The sequence below is a fragment of the Mytilus trossulus genome, chromosome 14 (genome assembly GCF_036588685.1).
Source record: "Mytilus trossulus isolate FHL-02 chromosome 14, PNRI_Mtr1.1.1.hap1, whole genome shotgun sequence".
Taxonomy (NCBI): Eukaryota; Metazoa; Mollusca; class Bivalvia; order Mytilida; family Mytilidae; genus Mytilus; species Mytilus trossulus.
In genome coordinates, this window is record NC_086386.1 from 70,763,067 (window position 1) to 70,787,408 (window position 24,342).

The 24,342-nt window shown below is 31.3% G+C and overlaps 2 protein-coding genes across 3 annotated transcripts; one reads left to right on the forward strand and one right to left on the reverse strand.

Moving 5' to 3' along the window:
* The first annotated feature begins 457 nt into the window (after positions 1-457).
* LOC134698031 (protein mono-ADP-ribosyltransferase PARP14-like) lies at positions 458-11,707 on the forward strand. The gene is made up of 10 exons (XM_063560321.1): positions 458-721; positions 1,542-1,633; positions 2,210-2,446; positions 2,994-3,221; positions 4,746-4,797; positions 5,379-5,443; positions 6,422-6,661; positions 7,548-7,772; positions 8,539-9,301; positions 10,164-11,707. The coding sequence occupies exons 2-10, from the start codon at positions 1,544-1,546 to the stop codon at positions 10,430-10,432; spliced, it is 2,169 nt and encodes a 722-aa protein (XP_063416391.1). The 5' UTR covers positions 458-721; positions 1,542-1,543; the 3' UTR covers positions 10,433-11,707.
* Positions 11,708-13,247: 1,540 nt separating this feature from the next.
* LOC134695887 (protein arginine N-methyltransferase 9-like) lies at positions 13,248-24,111 on the reverse strand. Of its 2 annotated transcripts, XM_063557358.1 has the most exons (11): positions 23,748-24,111; positions 21,746-21,972; positions 21,540-21,549; positions 19,654-19,821; positions 18,956-19,073; positions 17,811-17,890; positions 16,895-17,066; positions 16,253-16,460; positions 14,940-15,477; positions 14,269-14,425; positions 13,248-13,636 (listed from the first exon to the last, which is right to left on the reverse strand). In XM_063557358.1, the coding sequence occupies exons 1-11, from the start codon at positions 24,035-24,037 to the stop codon at positions 13,268-13,270; spliced, it is 2,337 nt and encodes a 778-aa protein (XP_063413428.1). In that variant the 5' UTR covers positions 24,038-24,111; the 3' UTR covers positions 13,248-13,267. The 2 variants fall into 2 exon arrangements, with proteins under 2 accessions (XP_063413428.1, XP_063413427.1); XM_063557357.1 differs by lacking the exon at positions 21,540-21,549 and having other exon boundaries at positions 21,736-21,972.
* Positions 24,112-24,342: the final 231 nt, after the last annotated feature.

The following is a 24,342-nucleotide window of genomic DNA, read 5'->3' on the forward strand; positions in this document are numbered from 1 at the left end:
ATGACGGAATGACGGAATTTCGGAATTACGGAATTTCCGAATTTCCGAATTTCGGACAAGGGTAAAACTATACATTGCTGTATGGCACCGACAACTTCGTTGCGGGGCCATACAAACTCTAACAAAGGCACAAAAGACACAAAGCACATGTATATCTAAGAGAACTAATAAAGGTTACTGACAGCTAGTAAAAAGTCCAATCCGAGTTCACATCCATCAACATTGTTGATTTAGTGTCACTTGAGACGTCATTAACAGTCCTAAAACAAGTCGAAACACCACCTTGGGGTTTATATAAGGGACTTAAAGAAAAGTAGCAGTCCCTTATATATTTACCACAAAGGGAACACCGACTACAAAATTAAAATTAATTCCGTAACATTCCTATACGCCATACCGGAAACGGGTCCAGTTATTCTTTTGGGAATTTCCAGTTTTACTTTCGTTTTCAACATATTTTGTTATTTTCTACATACACTATTCAAGAAAATTAAGATGATAGTCTTATGATAGTTATTGAAAAAAGTTTATTAACTAGTTTATCATCGTCTCGGTCGTTGTTATATGAAAAGCAATAAACACTTTCGTTTTGTTCAATCGATGTACTAAAAAAAGAAATATGAAAGTGGAAATTTTTATATTTGACTACTGTGCTAGATACAACAAATTCAATGTACTTTGGAAATTCTAGGTAACAGTCTTTCGTAATAGATAGTCACAGGTAAGGCCGATAGAGGTAATAAATTATGACCTTGACATTTTTTTGTTAAAAAATATATCATTGGAAGAGGGGTGGTATTTTAAGATATGTTCTATTTGATGTTTTATTGCTAAAAATATGGGAAATTTATTATTAAAAATCACTGTCTTTCCAACTGCATTATCTGATAAGTATATTCTGTTCTAATTCGTCTCAATACAGATTACTGGCTCATGGAAAGGTAGTCCAAATAATCATGACGTCTTGAAAGGCTATATATTTGTACTTGTGTCATTCAAGCAAAAAAATATAATAGCCTTTGAAGATATCATATTTATTTGAACTAATGCAAAGGCAGATTTTGGAAAAAATTTGATTGCTTATTTAGGAAATTAATGAAACATGACTGGAGCAGGGTCCTCTCTTGAATTGGTAAGTCAGCATTGGTCAGTTGGCTCCATTTATGAAAATATAATATTCAGGATCTGCCACTGATGATGAAAACTAGCATTTTAATTTTTGTGTTGTATTATATATTGTTTTTCGTTTATCATTTTGTACATAATTTAATTGTGTCTATTAGTTTTTTTGTGTCCAATGAACATAAACTGTAAGCCTTTTCTTTGTGTTGCATCGTTGGCATCAGTGTGATCAATTTTCAACATTCATTTAAAAAAAAAAAAATTTACTGAACATTCTCACAGAAAAGCAATTTTTAAGTGTTTTTTTTTAATTACATTTTTCTTGAAAACTTTTGCATTGATAACAGCATTATTCATCATATTGAATGTTACAATCTGTATACAATGTATAAATTGACAGAGATTCTTTTACTTCACAGAAATGGCAGAATTTGACAGACAGCATCGAGTCAGTTTGAAATTTAAACACATCAAAGTGCAGGTGATAACTGGGTTGTTTTATAATGAACAGGTACGTAAACTATAATATAGAAAAATACTGTGGATTCACATTATTATTTGTTGGAAACTAATTTTTGTTGTTTTCCTGGTTACTAGTATGAAACCACAAATGCATTGTATTTTAATATGCAGACCTTGGCAATACCATGAAATCACATATCCATGAAAATGTCAATGTAAAATAAATGAATCACCAGTCATGACAGTAGGCTTGCTATATTGATTAGATTATTGCAATCCAGTGGTAAATATTTCTTTTACATGCAGACAGTAACCATGCTTTGCAAAGAGGATGTCACAATAAACTTGTACCATCATGACCATAAATGAGAAAAATTTTGACCATCAGATTCAATTTTAGAAAACTCAAATGAGATATATTTGACGATTATATATCAACAGTACATGTATAGTCTTCATATCAAAAGCAACTAATTTATTCCATTTAAAATCTTTGAAAATTTATCACCAAGCACTGACTAAGACAATTTTGTATATTGTAGATTTAAATTTAACCTCTGAATGTCAATTTTTTTTTGTGTTTGGTAAGTTGCCGTCACATATTTATTATTTTCTATTTTGACAGACAGATGTTGTAGTCAACAGCACATCACAGAAACTCAACCTTAGCGATGGACTGGGTTCCAAGGCTTTGTTCAAATCAGCAGGTGACCAGATTCAATCAGAAATATCAGCCAAATATCCTGATGGTGTCGTATGTGGGGAGCTGGCTATATCAGGGGGACATAACTTATACTGTGCCTTAGTTTTCCATTGTTTTCTCAAGAGATGGACAGAAGGTGACAAGGAAAATGCTGAAAAGGTAAATTATCACTCATGCATAGAATAAAGGTCAAGGTGTTATTTATAGGATGATTAATATCTAGCATGGAAACAGTCCACTATAATCAAAAACATGTTGATCGACTCCTGATGTTTTTTCTTGTATTAGTCTTTGGATTGATGTTAAATGTTTTAATCCCTGTCTGGTACATCAATGATCATAGCATTTCAAAAAAAGTTTGTGCAAGTTATCTAAATAAAACAGCATTATATGAATTAAATATAATAACATTAATTTTGGAATCTCTTTGAAAAATCAGGCATTGTGGAAATATTTAGTAAATTGAACTCACAAAACTATTTTTTCTGAGAAATAGATGTAGCTTTGTCATTTGTTTGCCAAAATTTCAGGTTTTCTATTTATTATCTATTGTTAATACATTTTCAAGAGTGCTGATTTTTTCACTGTTTATTGTCATCCAAGATTACCAATATTCATACACTACAAAACTACTACTCAAGCAGTATTCGAAAAAAGATTTACCGGTATACAAAATGTATAATTAAATTATTTGATTTTTATATAGGTTTTGAAACAGATAGTGACATCATCATTACAAGAAGCTCATGAAAAAGGTGATGTGCGTTCTATCACATTTCCTGCTTTGGGTCGTGGGTTTAGCAACTTTAAGGCCGAAAATGCTGCTAAGTTGATGTTCCAGTGTGTGACTGATTTTGAAGAAAGTCTAGGTACCGAGCCAACTGTTAAAGACGTACGATTTGTCATATATCCAGGGGATGAAGAGGGTGTTGAAGTAAATATTTTATATTTTATTTTTTACTGTACATAAGATTAAAGAGTTAATTGTGCAATTTTAACCTATATAGAAAAAAAGATTGTTAAGGAGATTTTCATCCCAAGCATTGATAATGTCAAGGCAAAAAACAAAAAGTAATGAACAGACAAACAATGATCTTTAACACAAAACATTAAAATACGAAAGACTTCAGAGCAACAATAGCTCTACAAAAAACCTTGGTGATCTCAAGTGCTCTGAAATTGTGAGCAGATCCTGTTCCACATGTTCCACCTGTTGTATTTGTAGACTTTCTATATGCATATGTAAGCTGCCTAATCATATCATTTTATGGTGGTACCATACACCTTGATTAAAATTCGTTTTCATAAACTTTTGACAAAAAATTGACTTTGACCTATGACAAAAGTATAAAAATTTCCCAAAACTTGAACCACACTTTTTTTTCCAAAAATTTCATTAGAAATACATCAGTTCAACAACACTATTTTTCATCATTGATAAGCTTAATATTTCCTTAACAGTAAACTGAGTAAAGCATGATAAAAACTTATAGCAGATTTAACAGAGTTATCTCCCTGTAGTGTTATGTACCACCTTTATATTACATGATTTGTTAACTCACTTTGTATGCAGTTGTTGTCTGACAAAAATGTGATTTTTTTCAAATAGAATAGGATTGAAACTAGAGGCTCTAAAGAGCCTGTGTCGCTCACCTTGGTATATGTGAATATTAAACAAAGGAAGCAGATGAATTCATGACAAAATTGTGTTTTGTTGATGGTGATGTGTTTTTAAATCTTACTTTACTAAATAGTCTTGCTGCTTACAATTATCTCTATCTATAATGAAATTGGCCCAGTAGTATCAGTGGAAATGTTAATTAAAAATTTACAAATTTTATGAAAATTGTTAAAAATTGACTATAAAGGACAATAACTCCTTAGGGGGTCAATTGACCATTTTGGTCATGTTGACTTATTTATAGATCCTACTTTGCTGAACATTATTGCTGTTTACAGTTTATCTTTATCTATAATAATATTCAAGATGATAACCAAAAACAGCAAAATTTCCTTAAAATTACCGATTCACGGGCAGCAACCCAACAACAGGTTGTCAGATTCATCTTCCAATTACAGGGCAGATAGATATTGATCTGATAAACAAATTCACCCCAAGTTAGATTGCTCTAAATGCTTTGGTTTTGAGTTATAAGCCAAAAACTGCATTTTACCCCTATGTTCTATTTTTAGCCCTGGCGGCCATCTTGGTTGGTTGACCGGGTCACGCCACACATTTTTTGAACTAGATACCCCAATGATGATTGTGGCCAAGTTTGGTTTGATTTGGCCCAGTAGTTTTAGAGGAGAAGATTTTTGTAAAAGTTAACAACGACGACAGACGACGGACGACGGACGCAAAGTGATGGGAAAAGCTCACTTGGCCCTTCGGGCCAGGTGAGCTAAAAAGGAAACACTCAATGACATTCTATTTATACATTAAGTTATTATTGTGTAGGCTTTTATAGAAGAAGCAAAACAGAGAAGTCAGAATGTTGTCACAACTATGGGTAAGATTAAGACGTTAAAAATATATGAGGTCTGAATGGGGTTTACAAGATTGAGAATTATTGACAAAAGCACAGAATAATTAAAGCAAACAATAAAAAAAAAATAGAAAAAAGGGCATAAAATAAGGAAAAAAGAAAAATGGGGTGTTAAAAAATAGAGAATATTGAACTATGTGCCAAAAAAATGCTCTAAAAATAAAGATTACAACAATTAAGGAGCCCATCTTAACCTTTATATATTTAACAAATAATTCAGGCACATATGACAGTTTTTATCCAAAAAGTATATATGCACTAGCTCAATGTGACAGGAATGTATTTTTGAATGAAATTTTGAATTTATTCAATTAAATTTAAAATTATTAAAATTAGGAGAAATACTGTGAAGATTCTGATTAAACACATTAATTTTTCAGCAAATGTTTGGAATAAATCCTTGTAAGAATGCAAACTTATTTTTTTACTTATTATATGCAATCAAGAAAAAATAAATGAACTCAATACTAAGGAGATCCATTTTGGTTATCCCTGTAAAGAAGGCAGTTATTTATAGTGAAAAACAAATTATTTTGTTTTTTTAGAATATTCAACAGATATAGGAAATGTGAGGTTCACACTAGTGAGAGGATCTTTAACAAAACAAGCGGTAAGTATATGATGAATAGTTTACAATTAAACAAAGTCAAGAAGAACAGCCCAAAATCACACTTAGAAGAAAGATAAACATCATAAAACTATGGAAAATTGAAGCTATTAAACCAAGAGTTCCAAATGGTGAAGTTGAAATCATCCCTTCGTATATTTTACGGACCCCATCACGAGTTGGTTGACCGTATGGAATAACCGTTTCAAAAATGATATTGGATATGTTCATTACATGATCGTAACTACAATCCCCTTCCCTTTCATGCATATGACCTACCGAACTAGACTATTTACATAATTTGTTATCACATAAGCAACATGACGGTTGCCACATGTGGAGCAGGATCTGCTTACCCTTCTGGAGCACCTGAGATCACCCCTAGTTTTGGTGGGGTTCGTGTTGTTTAATATTCTTTAGTTTTCTATATTGTGTCATGTGTAATATTGTTTGTCTTTTTGTCTTTTTCATTTTTAGCTATGGCGTTGTCAGTTTGTTTTAGATTTATGAGTTTGACTGTCCCTTTGGTATCTTTTGTCCCTCTCTTGAAAGAACCAACATTTTATGCAGTGCAGAATTTCCATATTTCATAAAAATCAGTTTCAGTTTCAAATTATTCATTTCAGGCATCCTAAAAATTAAATATAATAGAAAAACAAAAGATATGGTGTATCTATCAATGACACAAAATCAGTACATGCACAACAAAAAACAAAACTACACAAAAAGCAGTCTTTAAACTGGATGATTACCACCCATGACATATCAAATGTTAGTTGCACACCATATCTCATGTAACATCTTGTTTTTTTCTGTTTATACAGTGTGATGTTGTAGTAAATGAAACGCTAGAAAATCTGGACATGAGTAAATCACCCCTGTCTAAAGAATTGTGTGCAGTGTCAGGGCCTTGTCTGGTGTATGTATAGCAGCAGTACCTGGTCTGAAATTTTCATTGAAACATTGTTTTTCTATTTATAGTGTGATGTTGTAGTGAATGAAACGCTAGAAAACCTTGACATGAGTAAATCACCCATGTCTAAAGAACTATGTGCAGCAGCAGGGCCTGGCTTGCATCTATCATTGAAGCAGAATGTTGGAGATAAAATAGAATATGGACATATTGCTGTCACTGGGAATGCAGATCTGACCAATTGTAAAGCTGTTTACCACGGAGCACTTCCTCTATATAAAGATTCAACCAAGATTGAGTGCCGTCAGGTAAAGGATAGTACATGTATTTGAAATGTTCAATTTTCCTGAAGATCAAGTACCCGGTACATGTTCACACATTTGGAATTTAATATGAACCTTATCAAAATAGATACCCCATAATAATCAAAGTGTGGAACTTCATTCAGTCAAATGTAGGTACTGTAAATTCAGAAATTAATGCGAGGTTTTTATTATTGCGAAAAATGCGACAGCGTTGTAAACGCAATAATTTAAACTCGCATTTTGAAATATTTTATATGAATCAAACAGGATTTTTTTCAAAATCGTAAAAATTACAATCCCATTTAAGTCAAAAATGACAAAATCGCAATAATAAATGCACGCAATAATTTCTGAATTTACAGTTAACTGAACATCCAGAATTATTTGACTTTGATTTAAGTGTCAGATATATAGAAACTCAATACTGTTGGTAAGATTTGTGGACTAACTACAAGATTTAAAATGTTTTTGGTTTGCCAATCATGCAAGAGTTATTGGACTTTTAAGTCATATTTGACACAATATGAATGAATGAATGAATGAATAAATAGTTTATTAGAGTGCAACCTGAATATATACCATGTAATGTACATTGAGTATTGACATAATGATTCAGCCAGCCAAATAGTCTTATGATGCACTATCATGTTTTCACTTTAAATATTACAATATATTTATAGATCTAATGGTATATTCATTCACGATTTTCTACACAGCCATTCTATTAACCATGCTTCCGATTAAAAGTCTACTTTACTTAAATTGTGCAACAATTTCAATATGCTCAATAATCGTGTGTCATGTACCAAAAATTTCAATATCATGTGCTTTTGGCACATGTGTTTTATTTATACATTCAGGCAACTAATACTTTTTTATACATTTTTAGGCAATCAACATATTTTTGATGCAGTGTTTTATGGAGGCTACAGAGTCAGGATATCATTCAATATCCCTACCCCCTCTGGGAACTGACCTGAAGGGCTACCCACCTGAATTATCAACTGAGGCTATCCAGGGGTCAATCATAGAATACCTGAGTGGAAATTGTGATGACACCTCTTTACAAAACATATATTTGGTGGTGCACCCTTCAGCAGGAAACATATTCAAGGTAATAGACCACTTTCGAGTTCATCCGTCACCGGAAAAAACTCGTCAATTATACGCGCCTTTATCACCGTCATTTGTACGTTTAGGGGCGTCGTCATTTCCCTTCCAATGTTGAGCGAGTGGTTGGAAAACTTTAATTCTATATTGTAAGAATTATTCGGCAAATTGAATTCTCAAAATTGACAATCAACACTGCTGTCATTAGGGAATTGTCAGTAAGTACCTACAGAGCAACCATTATTTCTAGTTTATCCTGCACAAAGACGATCACTAAGACGCTTGATGAACGTAAATAGTGCAGGGATACAGGCGAGCCCCTCTAGCTGGTAAATGACGTCATAAAGGCGTGCATAATTGACGAGTTTTTGACGGTGACGGATGAACTCGAAAGTGGTCTATTCTTATAAAGCTTTCCTGTCATCTTAAAAAAAAAAAAAAAGAAGCAGTTTTAAGATTTAAAAATGAATGTGGTATGGGTGCATTATTCAAAAATTATTGCAATTATTTTAGTAATTGGGAATTTTTGACAGAATCACGTTTTGCGATAAAAAAACCTACAAATTCAAAATTTCAGGGGTAGTTTTTTAAATTATTTTGTATTGCATGTTATAGATTTGTGGTGCACTAATTTATAACTTTACAGTGACAAAAATCCTCTACAGAAAAGCATATATGTCATTTTCTAATTTTAAAATTTCCCAATACCAAAATATCACATCATTGTACATTTATTTTGAGGACATAATTATGCTTTACTTTCTTAACAGACATTCAAAGATAAAATGTTTCGCTATGCAAAAGGCAAAGAGAAGCTTGACAAGACATTGATTGCAAAACCTCCTAAACAGGGAGAACCACCAGCTGTCAGTGTAGATAATACACCGTTAAACTTAGTTCAAATGCCTCGTATGCCTGCACGAGGTACAATACAGTGGTTTATACAAATGTACCAGAAAGACCTAATGACCCCTCCATATTGGACTTATTTTCCTGGAGGTGAAAGGTTAAGAAAATTGAAAGTTGACCCAGCATTTGCTTCAAAAGGTGCTTTCAAACTGGTAGATGTTGATCAAAAAACTTTACAAGCCATTAGATCTTTGGTGCAAAAGACGTGGAATGAGGATTCTTTTAAACATGGACGTGATGCTGCTGGCTTAGTTGATCTAAAATACAATAAAATTAAAGTCATGGGTGTCAAAAGATTGGAGAATCTCAATTTATTCGAAAAATATGCAAGTTTCCGTCAACAGATGTTTGGAAAAGTTGTAACCAAGTCAAGTATCTTTCGTTCTCCGGAACAATACCGGCAGTCCAAAGGTCAGCTTTTAACCACACATCATATAGATCCTTGTTTGACGAAGGATATTTACAGAGAAATAAATGAACATTATGTTTTCCATGGGACAAAGGCTGAGAATATAGAAATAATCTTAGCCACAGGCCTGGACAGTCGGATGGCAGGAGCTAATGCTATGTTTGGTCAGGGAGTATATGGAGCCGAAAGTTCCACGAAATCAGATCAGTACGCAGGTAAGCTATTAATTAAGGTTTTCAGGGTTCTTTGCTACTTAAAATCAAAATAGAATAACATTCACGTCTTATGCATTTACATCTTCAATGTTCAGTAAATAGTGAAATCTTGGCCAAAAGCCTAATTTGGCATATGTATCTAATAGATACATGTAATATAATATTAAACAAATGTACCAAGTATCAAGTTGATGTGACCATGAACTACCAATTAAGGTGGTACATAGTTATCAAAAGTACCAGGATTATAATTTTATACGCCAGACGCGCGTTTCGTCTACATAAGACTCATCAGTGACGCTCAGATCAAAATAGTTAAAAAGCCAAACAAAAACAAAGTTGAAGAGCATTGAGGATCCAAAATTCCAAAAAATTGTGCAGTTCAGAGAGATATCTCTGTAGAAATCAGTTTAACATTTTAAGCACATTCTATTGTTAAGGAAATATTAAGCTTCTGAATGATCAAAACTAGTTTGTCAAACTGCTATCCAATGAATTAAAGTGTCTGATTCCAGTTTTATTTTAATTTTTAATTTTGACAAAGGGTGAAATTAAATGTTTTGTCAAAATTTTATGAAAATTTAACGAGCCAAAATAATATTAGTCAAGGTGCTAGGTACCACCTTAATAAACCAAACCTAAACCTACTTTAAACCAAAACTTATAAACTTACTTAAAACAAAATCTTTAATCCGATACTGGGCTGACAAACTAATCATGTTAATGGATGGAATAACAGACTTATGAACACATTGGAATAAACAAACAATCGCTTCCAAACAATTTATTTACAAAAAAAGCATCTCCCTTTTAGAATACACTTGTTTTCTTTTATATTTTGTTTTCTGTTTTTCTTCCCCAGATGATAGAGCTAACAGGGACATGTCACCCAAAAGCATGTTCCTGACACGCATGTGCATGGGTGAGATATGCATCGTCGATAAACCACTACGCATGCAGAGACCTCCGTGTAGATCTTGTCTGTCACTCAGGTGTAAGAAAGAATGCAAAAACACAAAATTGTTTGATTCTGTGCTGGTTGATGGACAGTGGATATTTAGAGAAATGGTTGTGTACGATCATGCTCAATGTTACCCAGAATTCCTCATAAAATACCAACGTATTAAATAGACTTCCTGATTGAAACATTGATACAGAAGAAGATAAAATAACAGAAATGTGCCAGTGTCTATTTATTTGCCATGCTGTAATTTCTATGTTTTAGCCATTTATGGCTATTTATTTGCCATCATTCCTACTCAAATGCCATAATCTCTATGTGTTAGCCATTTATGGCTATTTATTTGCCATCATTCCTACTCAATTGCCATAATCTCTATTTTTTACCATAATCTCTATTTGTTTGCCATAATCTCTATGTGTTTGCCATAATCTCTATTTGTTTGCCATAATCTCTATTTGTTTGCCATAATCTCTATAATTTATGAGCCATCATCTCTATATTTTTGCCATAGTGTCTTTGTGTCTATCTTTTGAAACACCTTTTTAATTTTTAAACTACATTTAGTACAAGAGCATAATCAAAAAGTGTCTACATAAATCAAAGCATCATCAAAACTTGTGTACAAAATCAAAGTATCATCAATACTTGTGTACAAAATGAAAATATCAAGATAATGAACCTATCAAGTTAACAAAATATTTGGGTAAAGATAAAGAATAGAGAAAAAAATCAACAAAAAATAAAAAGAATATCTAGAAAAATTACCAAACATATTCAAGCATACAGATATGAAGGACCCCATCCAGACCCTTATATATGATCAGTGTTGTTTTTCTATTGTTCATATTTTTACTGAAGACATAGGAATTACTTATACAATTTCTTATCATTTTGTGCCAAGTTTAATTTTCAATTTAAGGTGGTACCCAACACTTCACTAAAATTAATTTGGCTCGTTTAATTTTTAAATATTCCTTTACATCACAACGTAATTAAAACGTTACAGCTGACTTTACAGAGTTATCTCCCTGTAGTGTTAGGTGCCACCTTAACTTGATATTACAATATTTATGTGACTTCTGTGATTAAAAAGAATTTGTGTAAATTGATTTGATTATGTGAAAGTTGGATCTTCTTTTTTATGCCCCATTTATGGGCATTATGTTTTTTGGCCTGTGTGTCTGCCCGTTCGTGCATCAGACTGTCTGTCCCGCTTCAGGTAAAAGTTTTTGGTAAAGGTTAATTTTGATGAAGTTACGTCCAATCAACTTAAAATTTAGTACACATGTTCATATGATATGATCTTTCTAAATTTAATGCCAAATAAGAGATTTTATCTTATTTTCACAGTCCACTGAACATAGAAAATGTTAGTGAGGATGGGGCATCAGTGTACTTGGGCACATTCGTCATGTTCTTTTTATGAATATTAATCATATTGATTTGTTAAATTTTGATCTTTGTTATGAATGTAAAAGTTTGTTTACTGTGGATTCATTATTATTCGTTGGATACCAATCTTCGTGGATTTCGTGGGCACAGTCAAACCACGAAATTAAATATTCAATGAATGATAATTTTTCAATAGGTTTGTATGCAGACTTCAGCAAAACCACGAAATTAAATATCCACGAATATGCAAGTTTTTCTTAATCCACAAAAATTGGTACCCACGAAAATAGATGAATCCACAGTATGTTAAAATTTGATCTTTTGTATGAATGTCAATCGTTGTGATTATGTTATAAAGTTGAATATTTTTACGATATCAATGTGGAAGTGATTAGTGGTAATACATTTATGATGTTTTACAAATGGATGTTGTCAATTTAATCTAGTTGATAATATTTTTTTTTCAAAGTATGACTTATTTGGACTAACAATACTTTCATAGGTACTGGTCTCAAAGATTATTGTTTATAGATTCTTCAGATTTTTGTTAATATTTGGTACATGAATCATGTTAATTTATAAAGAATTTTATGCAGACTTTGTCAAAACCATAATATCTGTTTTCCATGAAAATTGAATTTTTCAGCAATTTATGAAACTTGGTATTTATGAAATATATAAACTTCAGAAGTTAATATTTTTTCTAGATGTCCATTGGTTGGGTTTTGATCTCATAGATCTCTTTAATTTAATATATAGCTGATCTTTTTATACAAACATAGGTTGCACATGTTGAAATGCCTTGACAGTGTTTATTTAACTCACCATGATTACTGACCATAATTGATTTTATTTTGAAAATCTCAAAGATAAAGGTGAAATCAAATGTTTAACTGTAAGTATTACATACACTTAACATTATCAATAAACCAAGACTTTCATTGTATGCAAGACAAACACAACATTTTATATGAGTGTTATGTGTGACTTTACAATCATATTAAAAAGATCTATATTTTTGTACCTCTTATTTTAGTTTTATTTTCAATATATATATATATATATTATTTAATATATTTTTACAAATAAAAAATGTCTAATTTCTTATTTTAATTTTTCAGTTAGATCGCTAATGATTAGTATGATCCAAAATATGAAGAGTTTGGTTGGGTCTGAAAAATTAACCATGGCATTTTCTCCTATACAGTAATGAGTATTGTACTATTCTCCTATCCACTTATTCAATAGAATGTTGTATGATTGCCAATGAAACTGACAAAGAAAAACTCTCCACCAGGGACCAAATGATGTAAAAGTAAGCATTTATAGGTGGCCCAATGGCCTTAAACCATGAGCAAAACAGCATAGTAAGCTATTTAGGGCCCCTAAGTAATAAATGATGAATAGCTTAAAAAGAAACTGACTGCATTTCTTCAGCACATGTTTTAGTCCAGGGTTTAGTGAACTTCAGATTTATAAAATTGCTATTAACATAATATGAATGGGTTGCTGCCTCATCAATGTTTACCTTTCATCTTGAATTCATTTTGCATAAGTATCCTGTTTGACAAAATTTCAAAAAATATTACAAACTTTTCTAAAAATTTAATTTAAACACATGACTCCATTTTTATACTCAAACAACTATTTTCTAATGTCACATGTAAAGTAAGTTCCTGACCAGCTAGAACTGGTTCCTCTGCTGGTTTCATCATAATGGCTGCCTGTTTCCAATGGGAGACTGTATCTAATGTAGTAAAATGTATCCCATCATACAGTTCAAATTCAAACCAATACACAACAGCAGTCACCTGACCTGTTTCCTCAGAAACGACATTCACCTTATTTTCAATCTTTAAAAAAGATGGTGGATGATGTTCTGAAATCTCTTCATTGAGGTCAAAGGTTAAAAGTTCAAAAGGGGATGATAGTTTTCTGTGGGATAACTCTAACAGATCAATATCAACATGGGTTGTCATCTAAAAAATAAAGATATAATAATATTAGTATGCACATTGTGGAATGAATATTCAAATATTGATATTATAAAGCCATTTTGTCTCCCCTTGACAGCATGCAAAGGGGAATTATTGTTTCTGGCAATGGCATCAATTTGTTAAAGTTTGTCAATTGGTGAGTTCAAGGGGAACCACTTAATGAGTCTAATATTTGGTATGTGGTATGCAGTTGTAGAAGCATTGTCACATGGCATTTCCGTTTAGATTATTTTTTTGTGTCCCCTCAGTCATGGTATTGACTTTGATATTCTTGCAAAGTTTAAGGTACATGTAAGAGTGTGATTTGGTCAGATTAAAGGGGAACCACCTATATTTATTATGCAGTTGTAATAGCATTGGTATATCTTAGAAATTACAAGGCCTGATGTTCAGTCATGGCTCATTGACTTTGAGTAGTTTGCATAATTAAGATGTTATGTTATGTTATTTTAATTTCAATATCTGTATTTTACTGTCAGAATATACAGGTCATATAGATGTCTTAGAATACAGATCTTAATCTAACAGTTATATAACCTTAAAAGAGTACAGAAATGAAACACCAAATTTCAGTCATGGGTTATATATAGGGATCATCTCTTATTACACAATACCTGAAAATCATTCATAAATTTCGCAACAGTGAATCCCAGTGTGACTTCATCATTAATGACAGCACTGTCTCTCTGTAAATCTACAGACTCAACACAAACTCCATGTATAGTTACTCTCCCAGGCATAACTCTTCCTTCTTTGGTTAAGCTGGTCACCCTGAGAAAAGTCAAAAAAATTATTTGATTTTCTAGTAACAACTAGTCAGTTGGATAATAAATAAAAGAAGTATATATACTTTTTTGGTATTTAGCTGAATTTGCTTTGCATGCTTTGGAAAGGGTTTAAAACTGTCTCTGAAAAAACCTCAGGTGCTGCATCAATCAATTTTAATTATGATGTAAAATGTTAATAATTGTTTATGGGAACTTGTTTGACTTTAGGTAATGGCAGACAAATTTGCATTTAGCAAATCTATTATAACAATAAGAAAATGTAAGAAATACAGATTCTAAAGTCAATACTGTAACAATGGGCAACAGAATAACTTTTAAGATTTTATGACAAAAATAAGTTTCTGTTACAAGGTACGTTTTAAGTTTTAAAATTTAAAAAAAACTTTCCTGCATTTGTGCAGGAAATGCAAAATGACAAGATTTAGGAGAAATCTACACCAATAAATGTTAGAGCGTAAGAGCGGGACTGAAAATCCTTGGCAAAGATGTGTACCAACCTGAGCAAAGCTATATCTTCCAGAATCTGTTGTCTCAAAGCTCCACATGTGTCTATTATATCACACACCAACAAATTATGCAAATTAGACACACTTCTAACATTATCTTCTATAAATAGACAACTTAAGTCAAGGTCATTGTTCATGGCTATTCTAATTATATCATTATGAACTTCCTTTCTTGCCAACAGAGTAGCATGGGATATTCCCTGTTTTAAAAGTTGAATTGTCAAAAGAGAAAGTTCTAAGCACATGTCTAAAACAGAAACATTTTCACTTTCGCCTTTTATCACATATTTTTCAATCGCCTGGCAATAGATTCTGTTTATGTCCAGATTGTTTAATTTAGAGATTTCTGTTCTTTCTAGTAAAACGGGATCATGGTAGTTCTGCAAGACAAAGTTTTCCGCCATTTCTACATCACAACTCATTGTATCAGAGTCTTTCACTTGACAAGAATTTAAATGCAGGTAGTTTCCATCTAGATTGAAACACAAATGAAGCTTGCTTCCACTACGGATTTGGTAATTATTCTGCACTGCAAAAGAAAATAGTTGACTTATCCAAAAGTTGAATTTATTTTTTGTGTCATTTCATATCAATAATAATTAAAAATATTAAATACAGTTAATTCAGTAATTATTGCATAGTGTATTGTATGCATTTATTATTGTGATATATTTGAATAATGGACAAAAACAAATGTAAAATGTAGGAAATGAAATTTGTATTTTTTTTACACGAGTTGAAAATCATTAATGTCATTATGTATGAAATTTTCTAAAAGAAAGTTTCTTGGTTTTAGAGGATATTATACATGTTATAAGTCCACTCCTTCCCTTCAACACAAATTCTAATTGAATAGTTCTAATAAATCTAAGAGGAATATTTCTATAGAAATTGATACAAAAACTAGACAAAAGAAACATCTAACCATTTTTATTTGTGTAATACATGTAATATGAGTTGTCTCCCTTCTTTAAATTAATTCAACATTATCATGATAATTTCAGTAGAAACTTTTAAAAATTTATTGCTCAAAATTGTTTTATGTTATATACAATTTTTTTTATATGTATTATAATGAAAACACAGCCATCATCTTTTCTGTAGATTTTCTGAGTAAACCATTTGTTTTTGCATAAACCATTCTTCTAAAATGTCTAAATAAAAAACAGATATATTTAATGTATAGTCTTCATTAATTTAAGAGGATCAATCTAATAGAATTTGATACTTTTAAAGCAAAATAAACCTTTCACCATTTTTTTTGTAATATGAGTTGTCTCCCATGAATGAATAAATACTCCTACCTTGCCCATTCTGAAAATAACAGAAGTTAGAGGGCAGCACAGGATAAATAGCTTGTTCCCAGCAGTTTTTATTGGTTGGATCTGTTGATATTGAGATGTCCTCATCAAGGTGAAGGTCAAACCACAGAGCAATGGCGTCCAGCTTACCACACTTTGTCACTGAGACATCAGCATTCCACTGTATTCCACAACATAAAATGTCTAACTCCTGTACAATGACAGAGGAATATGTTTATTCAAAGCACAAGTTAATGACATGAAGTGCATTTCAGATGGATTGATTGTTGGTTGTTTGATGTCCAGTGAAAAATATTTCAAACATGTTCGTTTGCATAATTAAACATCAATAAAACATAACATATGCAGCACAAATGGTGATAAATGAATGTACTGCTAATTCCTTGTTTTGAGTTTTCTCTGTTTCTTGGAGGTTTTGTTTCATTATCACTTTGGTGTCTTCTCTTCCCTATTTTTTTGTTTAATTTATAGAAAATCATAAATGTCTCTAAATTGTAAATGTCAATTTCTTTAAAAACTATAAAAATAGATACACCTGTAAAACTATTTATTTTACAAGCTCACAGCATGAAATTCAATAATGAAGATATTCTCACATATTGAGATTAAAGCACAAAGACTAACCTCTAAACTTGTAAAATTGACCTTGGTAAGAATGACTGGGTCAGCTAAAGGTTTATAACTCCCTCGTAATGTTGACAGATTTTCTGTAGTGTATGGATCGACCTTTGACCCTGTTGTACAGTGTATAGGAATGTATGCAATGTCAACATTCTGTAAACCTGAGAATAAAAACCTGTAAAAAAAAGCATAATTTTATGAGACTTAAAAACAATAGTGTTGCTTATAAAAGGAAGCTACAGAATCAAAGGGTTCAGTTGGTAAAGTTTGGCTCATCTGTTTCAAAATTTTTGGTTCTGAATATTTGTACTGCAAATGTCCATTTGATATTTTGTATATGTTTTAACTACAATTCCATACACTTTTAAATCATTTATGATTTATGTTGTTAATGTTTGCTAAATTATTTTTTTTGTGTAGTTGTGTAAACTATTGTGTTTTATTTTGTACTTTTGATCTCATGTGTTTTCTGTGTCTCAATTGTAGATAGGTGTATACTTGAAGTCTTCTTTTTAAAAGTTTTGGCTTGCTCATGTTGCTAGGTTGACCATCACAACATATATTTGTCACAAATCTCCAACTTTTTTTGCTGTGTCTCAAATAGTGCTTTGTCATGTTTGTTATCTATTTAACATCTTTTCTTGTTTTGCAAAACTACTTTTCCTTCATTTCCATAAACTTTTTATTAAACTTTACTTTGTCCTTTTTGACCTACTGAACATTCATAAATCACTGCTTGCACAAGTCACTGACAACTGGTAAATATATGAGATCCTTGCATAACTTTATTTTGTTGTTTAATCTTTAACCCTCATTCATGTTATTTAAACATTTGAAATTGTCCTTTGGTGAGCTTTATGAGCTTTTAGTCTTGTCTGTAAAAATCATTAGTATCTTGTCTATTATAAAAAATAAATACCTATTTTTGTTCCTAATTGTTTCACATTCTATTGGACATACATATATTGTAGCTCCACATGGTATAACTGTAGGGTTCAACTACGAAAAAAAGTTACAATGAATTAAGTTTTACATAAACATATACATGACATAGATTCTACCACTGCATAGTTTTTTTTCTATAAACAAAGCTTACTGACTGTTGTAGTTTAAAATGACATAAGTAACTTTATAGGGCTGTTCATGAAAATTCTATTTCTCTCCAGGGACGGCACATTTTTTAACCCCACCACCCGCAGAAATAATAATAAATTAGAACAACACTCCGTTTGCATTTTGTTATTTCACTTACAACTTATTTTTTTTTAAATAGCCTTCCTTTGGGGGACATAGTATTTCTTGAAACATCCCTTAGAATTTATAAGGTATTTAAAAATAGAAATTCTTTAAATGACCAAGTATGAACCATTGTCGGTTTATAACTTCATACAATGATTATACAGATTTTTTTATTACAATAGATCAATAATAGTAAGTGCATGCACATGAGAGAGAGAGAAGATTTAATAGGGGAGACAATTAACATGAACAGATTACTTCCCTTTAAACAGAATCTAAATAAACTGCCATGTTATTTTCTTCAGTTGGAAATAAAAAAAAAACTAACTGATTATATATATATAGCCCAAGTGGTTGTGTGGTCTAGGGCTGGTTACAGTGCAGGCGATTTGGTGTCATGATATCACAGTAGCATGGGTTTGAATTCTGGCACGGGAAGAACAAAAAATTTGCAAAAGCAAATTTACAGATCTAACATTGTTGGGTTGATGTTTAGACGAGTTGTATAAGATACAGGAAGATGTGGTATGACTGCCAATGAGACAACTCTCTATCCAAGTCACCATTTATAAAAGTAAACAATTATAGGTCAAGGTACAGTCTTCATTGTCTTCAACAAGGTCTTTATCCATATTTAAACAATTCTTTTTTTATTTTCTTCATATTGACAATATTGTACATGTTATGCATTTAGTAATAATCTGCAACTTTTAAAACTGATTTTAATTCATCTCTCCTATGCAATGGGCAGTTTCAAGTAATCATGCATATGCAAGATAACCAGAGCATTTTTCAAAAAAAAAACTAAGATTCAATTGACAATACCTCATCCTTGTCATCGTCAACTGGAATCATTAAGTTCTGTAGAGCATGCTGGACTGTACTGACAATGTTCTCTCCAAACAAAGCTGCATCAAATGTCTCTGTCACTACCAATGATATTCTACAAGAGAAATGAGACATGTATTGACCCTACTTCTAAAAATAAAAGTCTTCTATTATAAGTGAGTCTCGATATTTCTATTAAAAATTACTCAAGATGTATAGATTCCATCACTGTAACAAGTGTTAATGTATTTCTACAAGTCAAACAGTAAATTTTAATATTTAAAGCATGAGTTATCATGGTGGAATATGTTCCTCTAATGATTATGATTTGTATCCTTCCTTTTCAAAGTTTTGCATGAAAACTTTTTAGCTAAGTGACATAATCAGCCATTGTTGCTTTTTTTTTCATGATTTGACGTCATAATTAAATTTTGACAAATCGTTTGCAGAGAACATATGAAGAACATACATTTCACTAGTGAGGAGACCATTTTTTCACACGTAGGGAAATGTGAAAATAGTGAAAAATTTAAATGAACATTAGTGTTATAAGAATATTGATGTGTAGCCTAATCTCTGTTACACTGTTAGGAATGTCATCTGGTATAATAACAATGTCTGTAGAAACTAATTTTAAAATAACTTTTACTTGTATATAATTGGTGTGTAACCATGGTCACAGTTCAAAAACATACCTGTCAGGAATGTCCTCTGGAATCAGGATGTCTGTAGATGTTTTACAGATCAAATCAATTGTATCTTGAGCTTTGTTGGCTTGGAAGACATCATTGGCAATCTCGCACATAGTTTTGGACTTCTCACATGCATGTATTTCTGGTATACCTGCCTTCATGGCAAATAAACTGTAAGTAAAACTAGATGTGTCAAAGCGACACAAATGGCCCTGTCCCAAAAAAGTTGAAATGAAAAATCTGCAATTTCAATAACACATGTGGACACTAACATGATGGTAGTCTCATATATAAAAAATCAGCTTAAAATCTTGAGGAGTATAGAAAAAAAATTGTATAGCTGTGATTTTTGATAATTTATCAAAGTCCAAAGCCCGTAATTTCAGCAAAAATTAGTGGACCGGAACAAAACTTAAACTTGATCTGTAACTCCTCATGGTTATATAAAAAAAGAAGATGTGGTATGATTGCAAATGAGACAACTGTCCACAAGAGAGCAAAATGACAAAGACAATAACAACTATTAAATACTAGTATCAGGTATGAAAAATATATTTTATATCTCATTTTATTCATAAATTCTGTGAAGACTGTTAACTCACATACCAAAAATCAGCCCAATATCTGAAAACGTTGCGGAATGACGGAATGACATTTCGTTGTGAAGCCATAAAAATATATGAATGTAGAAATACATAGAATGTATGGAACCATCAAACTTTAAGGGCAAAACAAGTGTATGGTCAATATTGACTTTGAATTGTAAATTTGAAACAATTACATTTATATTGTATTATATTTTAAAACTAAAGAACACAAAAAAATCATTTTATTTCTCAAACTACAAAATCAAAGATGTTCACAGTATTTATGAATAAAATGAGGGTCATGGACCATTTAAGCTCAAAATTTTACTTTTAAACAGGTATGTAAAAGGGACCATTTCTCAATGAAATGATAGGGAAAATAGAGGTGTTGTTATATTTTTATCAGAATACCAAAAAAAGGTTCTATGACAATTGGTCCAAAACTGTAATATGAAAAGCTGGAATATATCTTCAAAGAATGAGCAAATAAAAAACATAGGTCACTAAATTATTTTGCCTTATAACCCAAATGTTGGTGGGGAAATGGTGAAAATGAGGTGAAATGTCATTTTGACCCTTTAACAAATATGGATAATATGAAAACAGTCTATTAGTCACAAAACTACAATGATTTAACATTTCTAATTAATCAAAATATTTTAAAAAATTATATCGAATTTATGACAAATACTATTGTAATTCATGCGTGAAATTATGCGCAGTCGAATAGTTTCGAGCCACCTTAATACATATTCATATCAATTTTAAGTACCCTAAGTTGTTGTCCATTTGTTTGATGAGTTTTATCATTTCATTTTGCTCTTTGATTAGCAATTAGGTACTTCTTGTTGAATTTTCCTTGGAGTTCAGTATTTTTGTGATTTTACTTTTTATGTGATAGTATATTTATCAGCAGCTTAGTACATGTACCTCATAGACATATATATTCAATATCTCCTTTTATTCCAACATACATTTACCATATTAATCAAATGATTTATAAACTACAAGATTATTTTTACCTTAAGATACCTGTTCCATTATTTTTACCTTAAGATTCCTGTTCCATTATTTTTACCTTAAGATTCCTGTTCCATTATTTTTACCTTAAGATACCTGTTCCATTATTTTTACCTTAAGATTCCTGTTCCATTATTTTTACCTTAAGATTCCTGTTCCATTATTTTTACCTTAAGATTCCTGTTCCATTATTTTTACCTTAAGATACCTGTTCCATTATTTTTACCTTAAGATTCCTGTTCCATTATTTTTACCTTAAGATTCCTGTTCCATTATTTTTACCTTAAGATTCCTGTTCCATTATTTTTACCTTAAGATACCTGTTCCATTATTCTTACCTTAAGATACCTGTTCCATTATTTTTACCTTAAGATACCTGTTCCATTATTTTTACCTTAAGATACCTGTTCCATTATTTTTACCTTAAGATACCTGTTCTATTATTCTTACCTTAAGATACCTGTTCCATTATTCTTACCTTAAGATACCTGTTCCAGAGCCTATATCTAACACTGATCTATGACCTCTTTGTGCTGCTCTACGTATTGCAATACGGTAGGCACAATTACGTCTCACATCATTCAACATTCGGAAATGCCAGCGTTCAACCAGATGACTGCAGACATTTTCTAAATTCTGTCTGGCTGCTGTGTAATCTGGATTTATCTGTATAGATCTTCTGATGTACAAGGCTGCTTCTTCAATGTAACCAAGTCTGAATGAAATAGATTCATATATTATATATATATATAGTTCTGATGTACAGGGCTGCTTCATCAACGTAGCCAAGTCTAAATAAAATAGATACTGCTTAAATTGACTGACTAGAATTAATAAAATTGTAAAACAATATCAATTATTAAAGATAAATACATTGTATTTATATTCTACTAGGCAAATAAAAGGAAAACATTTGGTTGCAGCAATACAACAAATATTTTCGGCGAATTTTTCCACAAACTGTAACATACTCTGTTCAAATATGGACATGATTATGCAGCCAGACAACAATAAAATCCAAAAAAAATCAGGGCGAATGGACCCTGGGCCAAAATTTAAAATATGTTTGTTTCCCCTCCCCCACCCAGATTAATCCAAAAATTATTTTCCACAAAAAAAAATCAAAATTGTTTTTATTCAGAAAAATCTTCTGTTTCCAAACGTATTTGAAAGAAAAGGAATGATAATGTAAATAAATACACTCAAATAGAGCACAAACAACTAATGAGTTGCCTCTTCTGGACAAGTCAAACTATTCATGTGACCATGGATGCATAGTGACCACACTCATGACACTATGACATCTATTTAAAAAAAAAATTAACCTGCCTTCCTGGTCTGTTTACAAAGGGTAGACCAAGGGGAGGAGTAATGATCTCAAAATCCAAGGCTTAAATATATAAGAAATTTAAATCCCAAAGTTCGAAAAAAGAATTACTGAAAGAATCAATCCCTAAATCTCGAGCTTAAAAACACATGATCTAAAACTTTGATCTAGTAGTCGAATCCATGACATCTCCGCCTCATAAAATCGGACTCTACCAAACTCGGACTACTAGAGGAATATAATTACATGTATGATGTTTGATGTAAAAAAGTAAAATAAATCCTCAAAATATAATGATTTTTTTCCCCCACAGCTTTTTAAATATCATGGTATAAATTTTATGTGCAAACCAAAAATATGCTTACTTTTTTGCATAAATATTGGATAATTAAGTGTTATACAATGTTTTAAATTAATGCCTGCTGTTTTATTTCAGTTCTGCTTTTTTCTTTATTTTCAAGTCTATTGTAATGAATTCAAAAATCACTATATTTTTATAGAACTGAGGCCTAGTACTTTTTTTATGCAAATAAAATTGGTAACAACATCCTGCGCAACGTCAATGCGAACACGCACACATGAAAATCATTACAACATCTTTTGTATATATAAACATAAAAAAACGAGAAAATCACAATAATATTTCAAATAGAAGTTAATAATTATTCAAAAATATCAAATTCCACACATAAATATGATGGACAAAAATTGATGGATGCAAGTTTATTTTAATACATTTTTAAGTAGGTCTATTATTTTTTCAAAAAGATTTATCATATATATTCTCTTAAATTCGTATGTATGTTTAATTTATATTAAGATTTTTTTTTAAAGTCAGAAAAAATCCATTGACATCCAAATTTAATAATCGTAGTCCAAGTTTGTTACAGTAAGATTTTATTATAGAAAAATTTTGTTTTAGTCAGAGTTATCCAGCAGTGCCGGACCAGTCCAGTTAACATGGTTAAAGTCCATCCCCCTCTTTTTATACAATGTACTACAAGCTATAATTACTAATTATGATAAATGTTTAACATGGTTATAAATTGAGCATTTCAGTCAAATCTGTGAAAATGAATTTGACAGATAGTGCCATTATGGTTTTTATCGATATACATGTACATGTATGGCTATTTTGCTTTTAACAATGTTTAATTTTTTACCTAAACAGCTGAGCTCCAATATTATTTAGAATAGATTCACAATCTGGGAGGATTTCACATGCCTGGTCATAACATTTAAACAGATCATCAATTCTTTCTTCTGAAATCAATTGATTTGTCCATTCTGTCATACAATGTATAAAGTCATCTATAACTTCACTTTGTTTATGAGGTGAAAGTTTTAAAAAGAGCAAAAAATTGGCAAAGGAACGACCATACTTTTTCTTTGAGAGAAATGACTTTGCACAAGACAAGGATGACTTGCTTATGTGACTTGTATCTGATGACATGTCAGAAAATTTGTAAAACCCCTAAATATTGTCATTATTCAATCATGGTAAGGTTCTAAAATTCCCCCTTTTTCCTTTGTGACATGCTAAATTAAATGCTGCAACTATCGAGAACAATCTAGTATGTCCATATCATTATATAGATGTTGACAATGCTTATAATTAACATACAAATAATTAAATTTCTGGTATTTGAAATTAATTACTAGCTGAAAGAATTAAAATTTGTATGTAATGAATGGTTAATTTTAAACGGAATAAGAATCTGGTGAACTTAATTTAGAACGTCTCCATCTTAGTCTTGG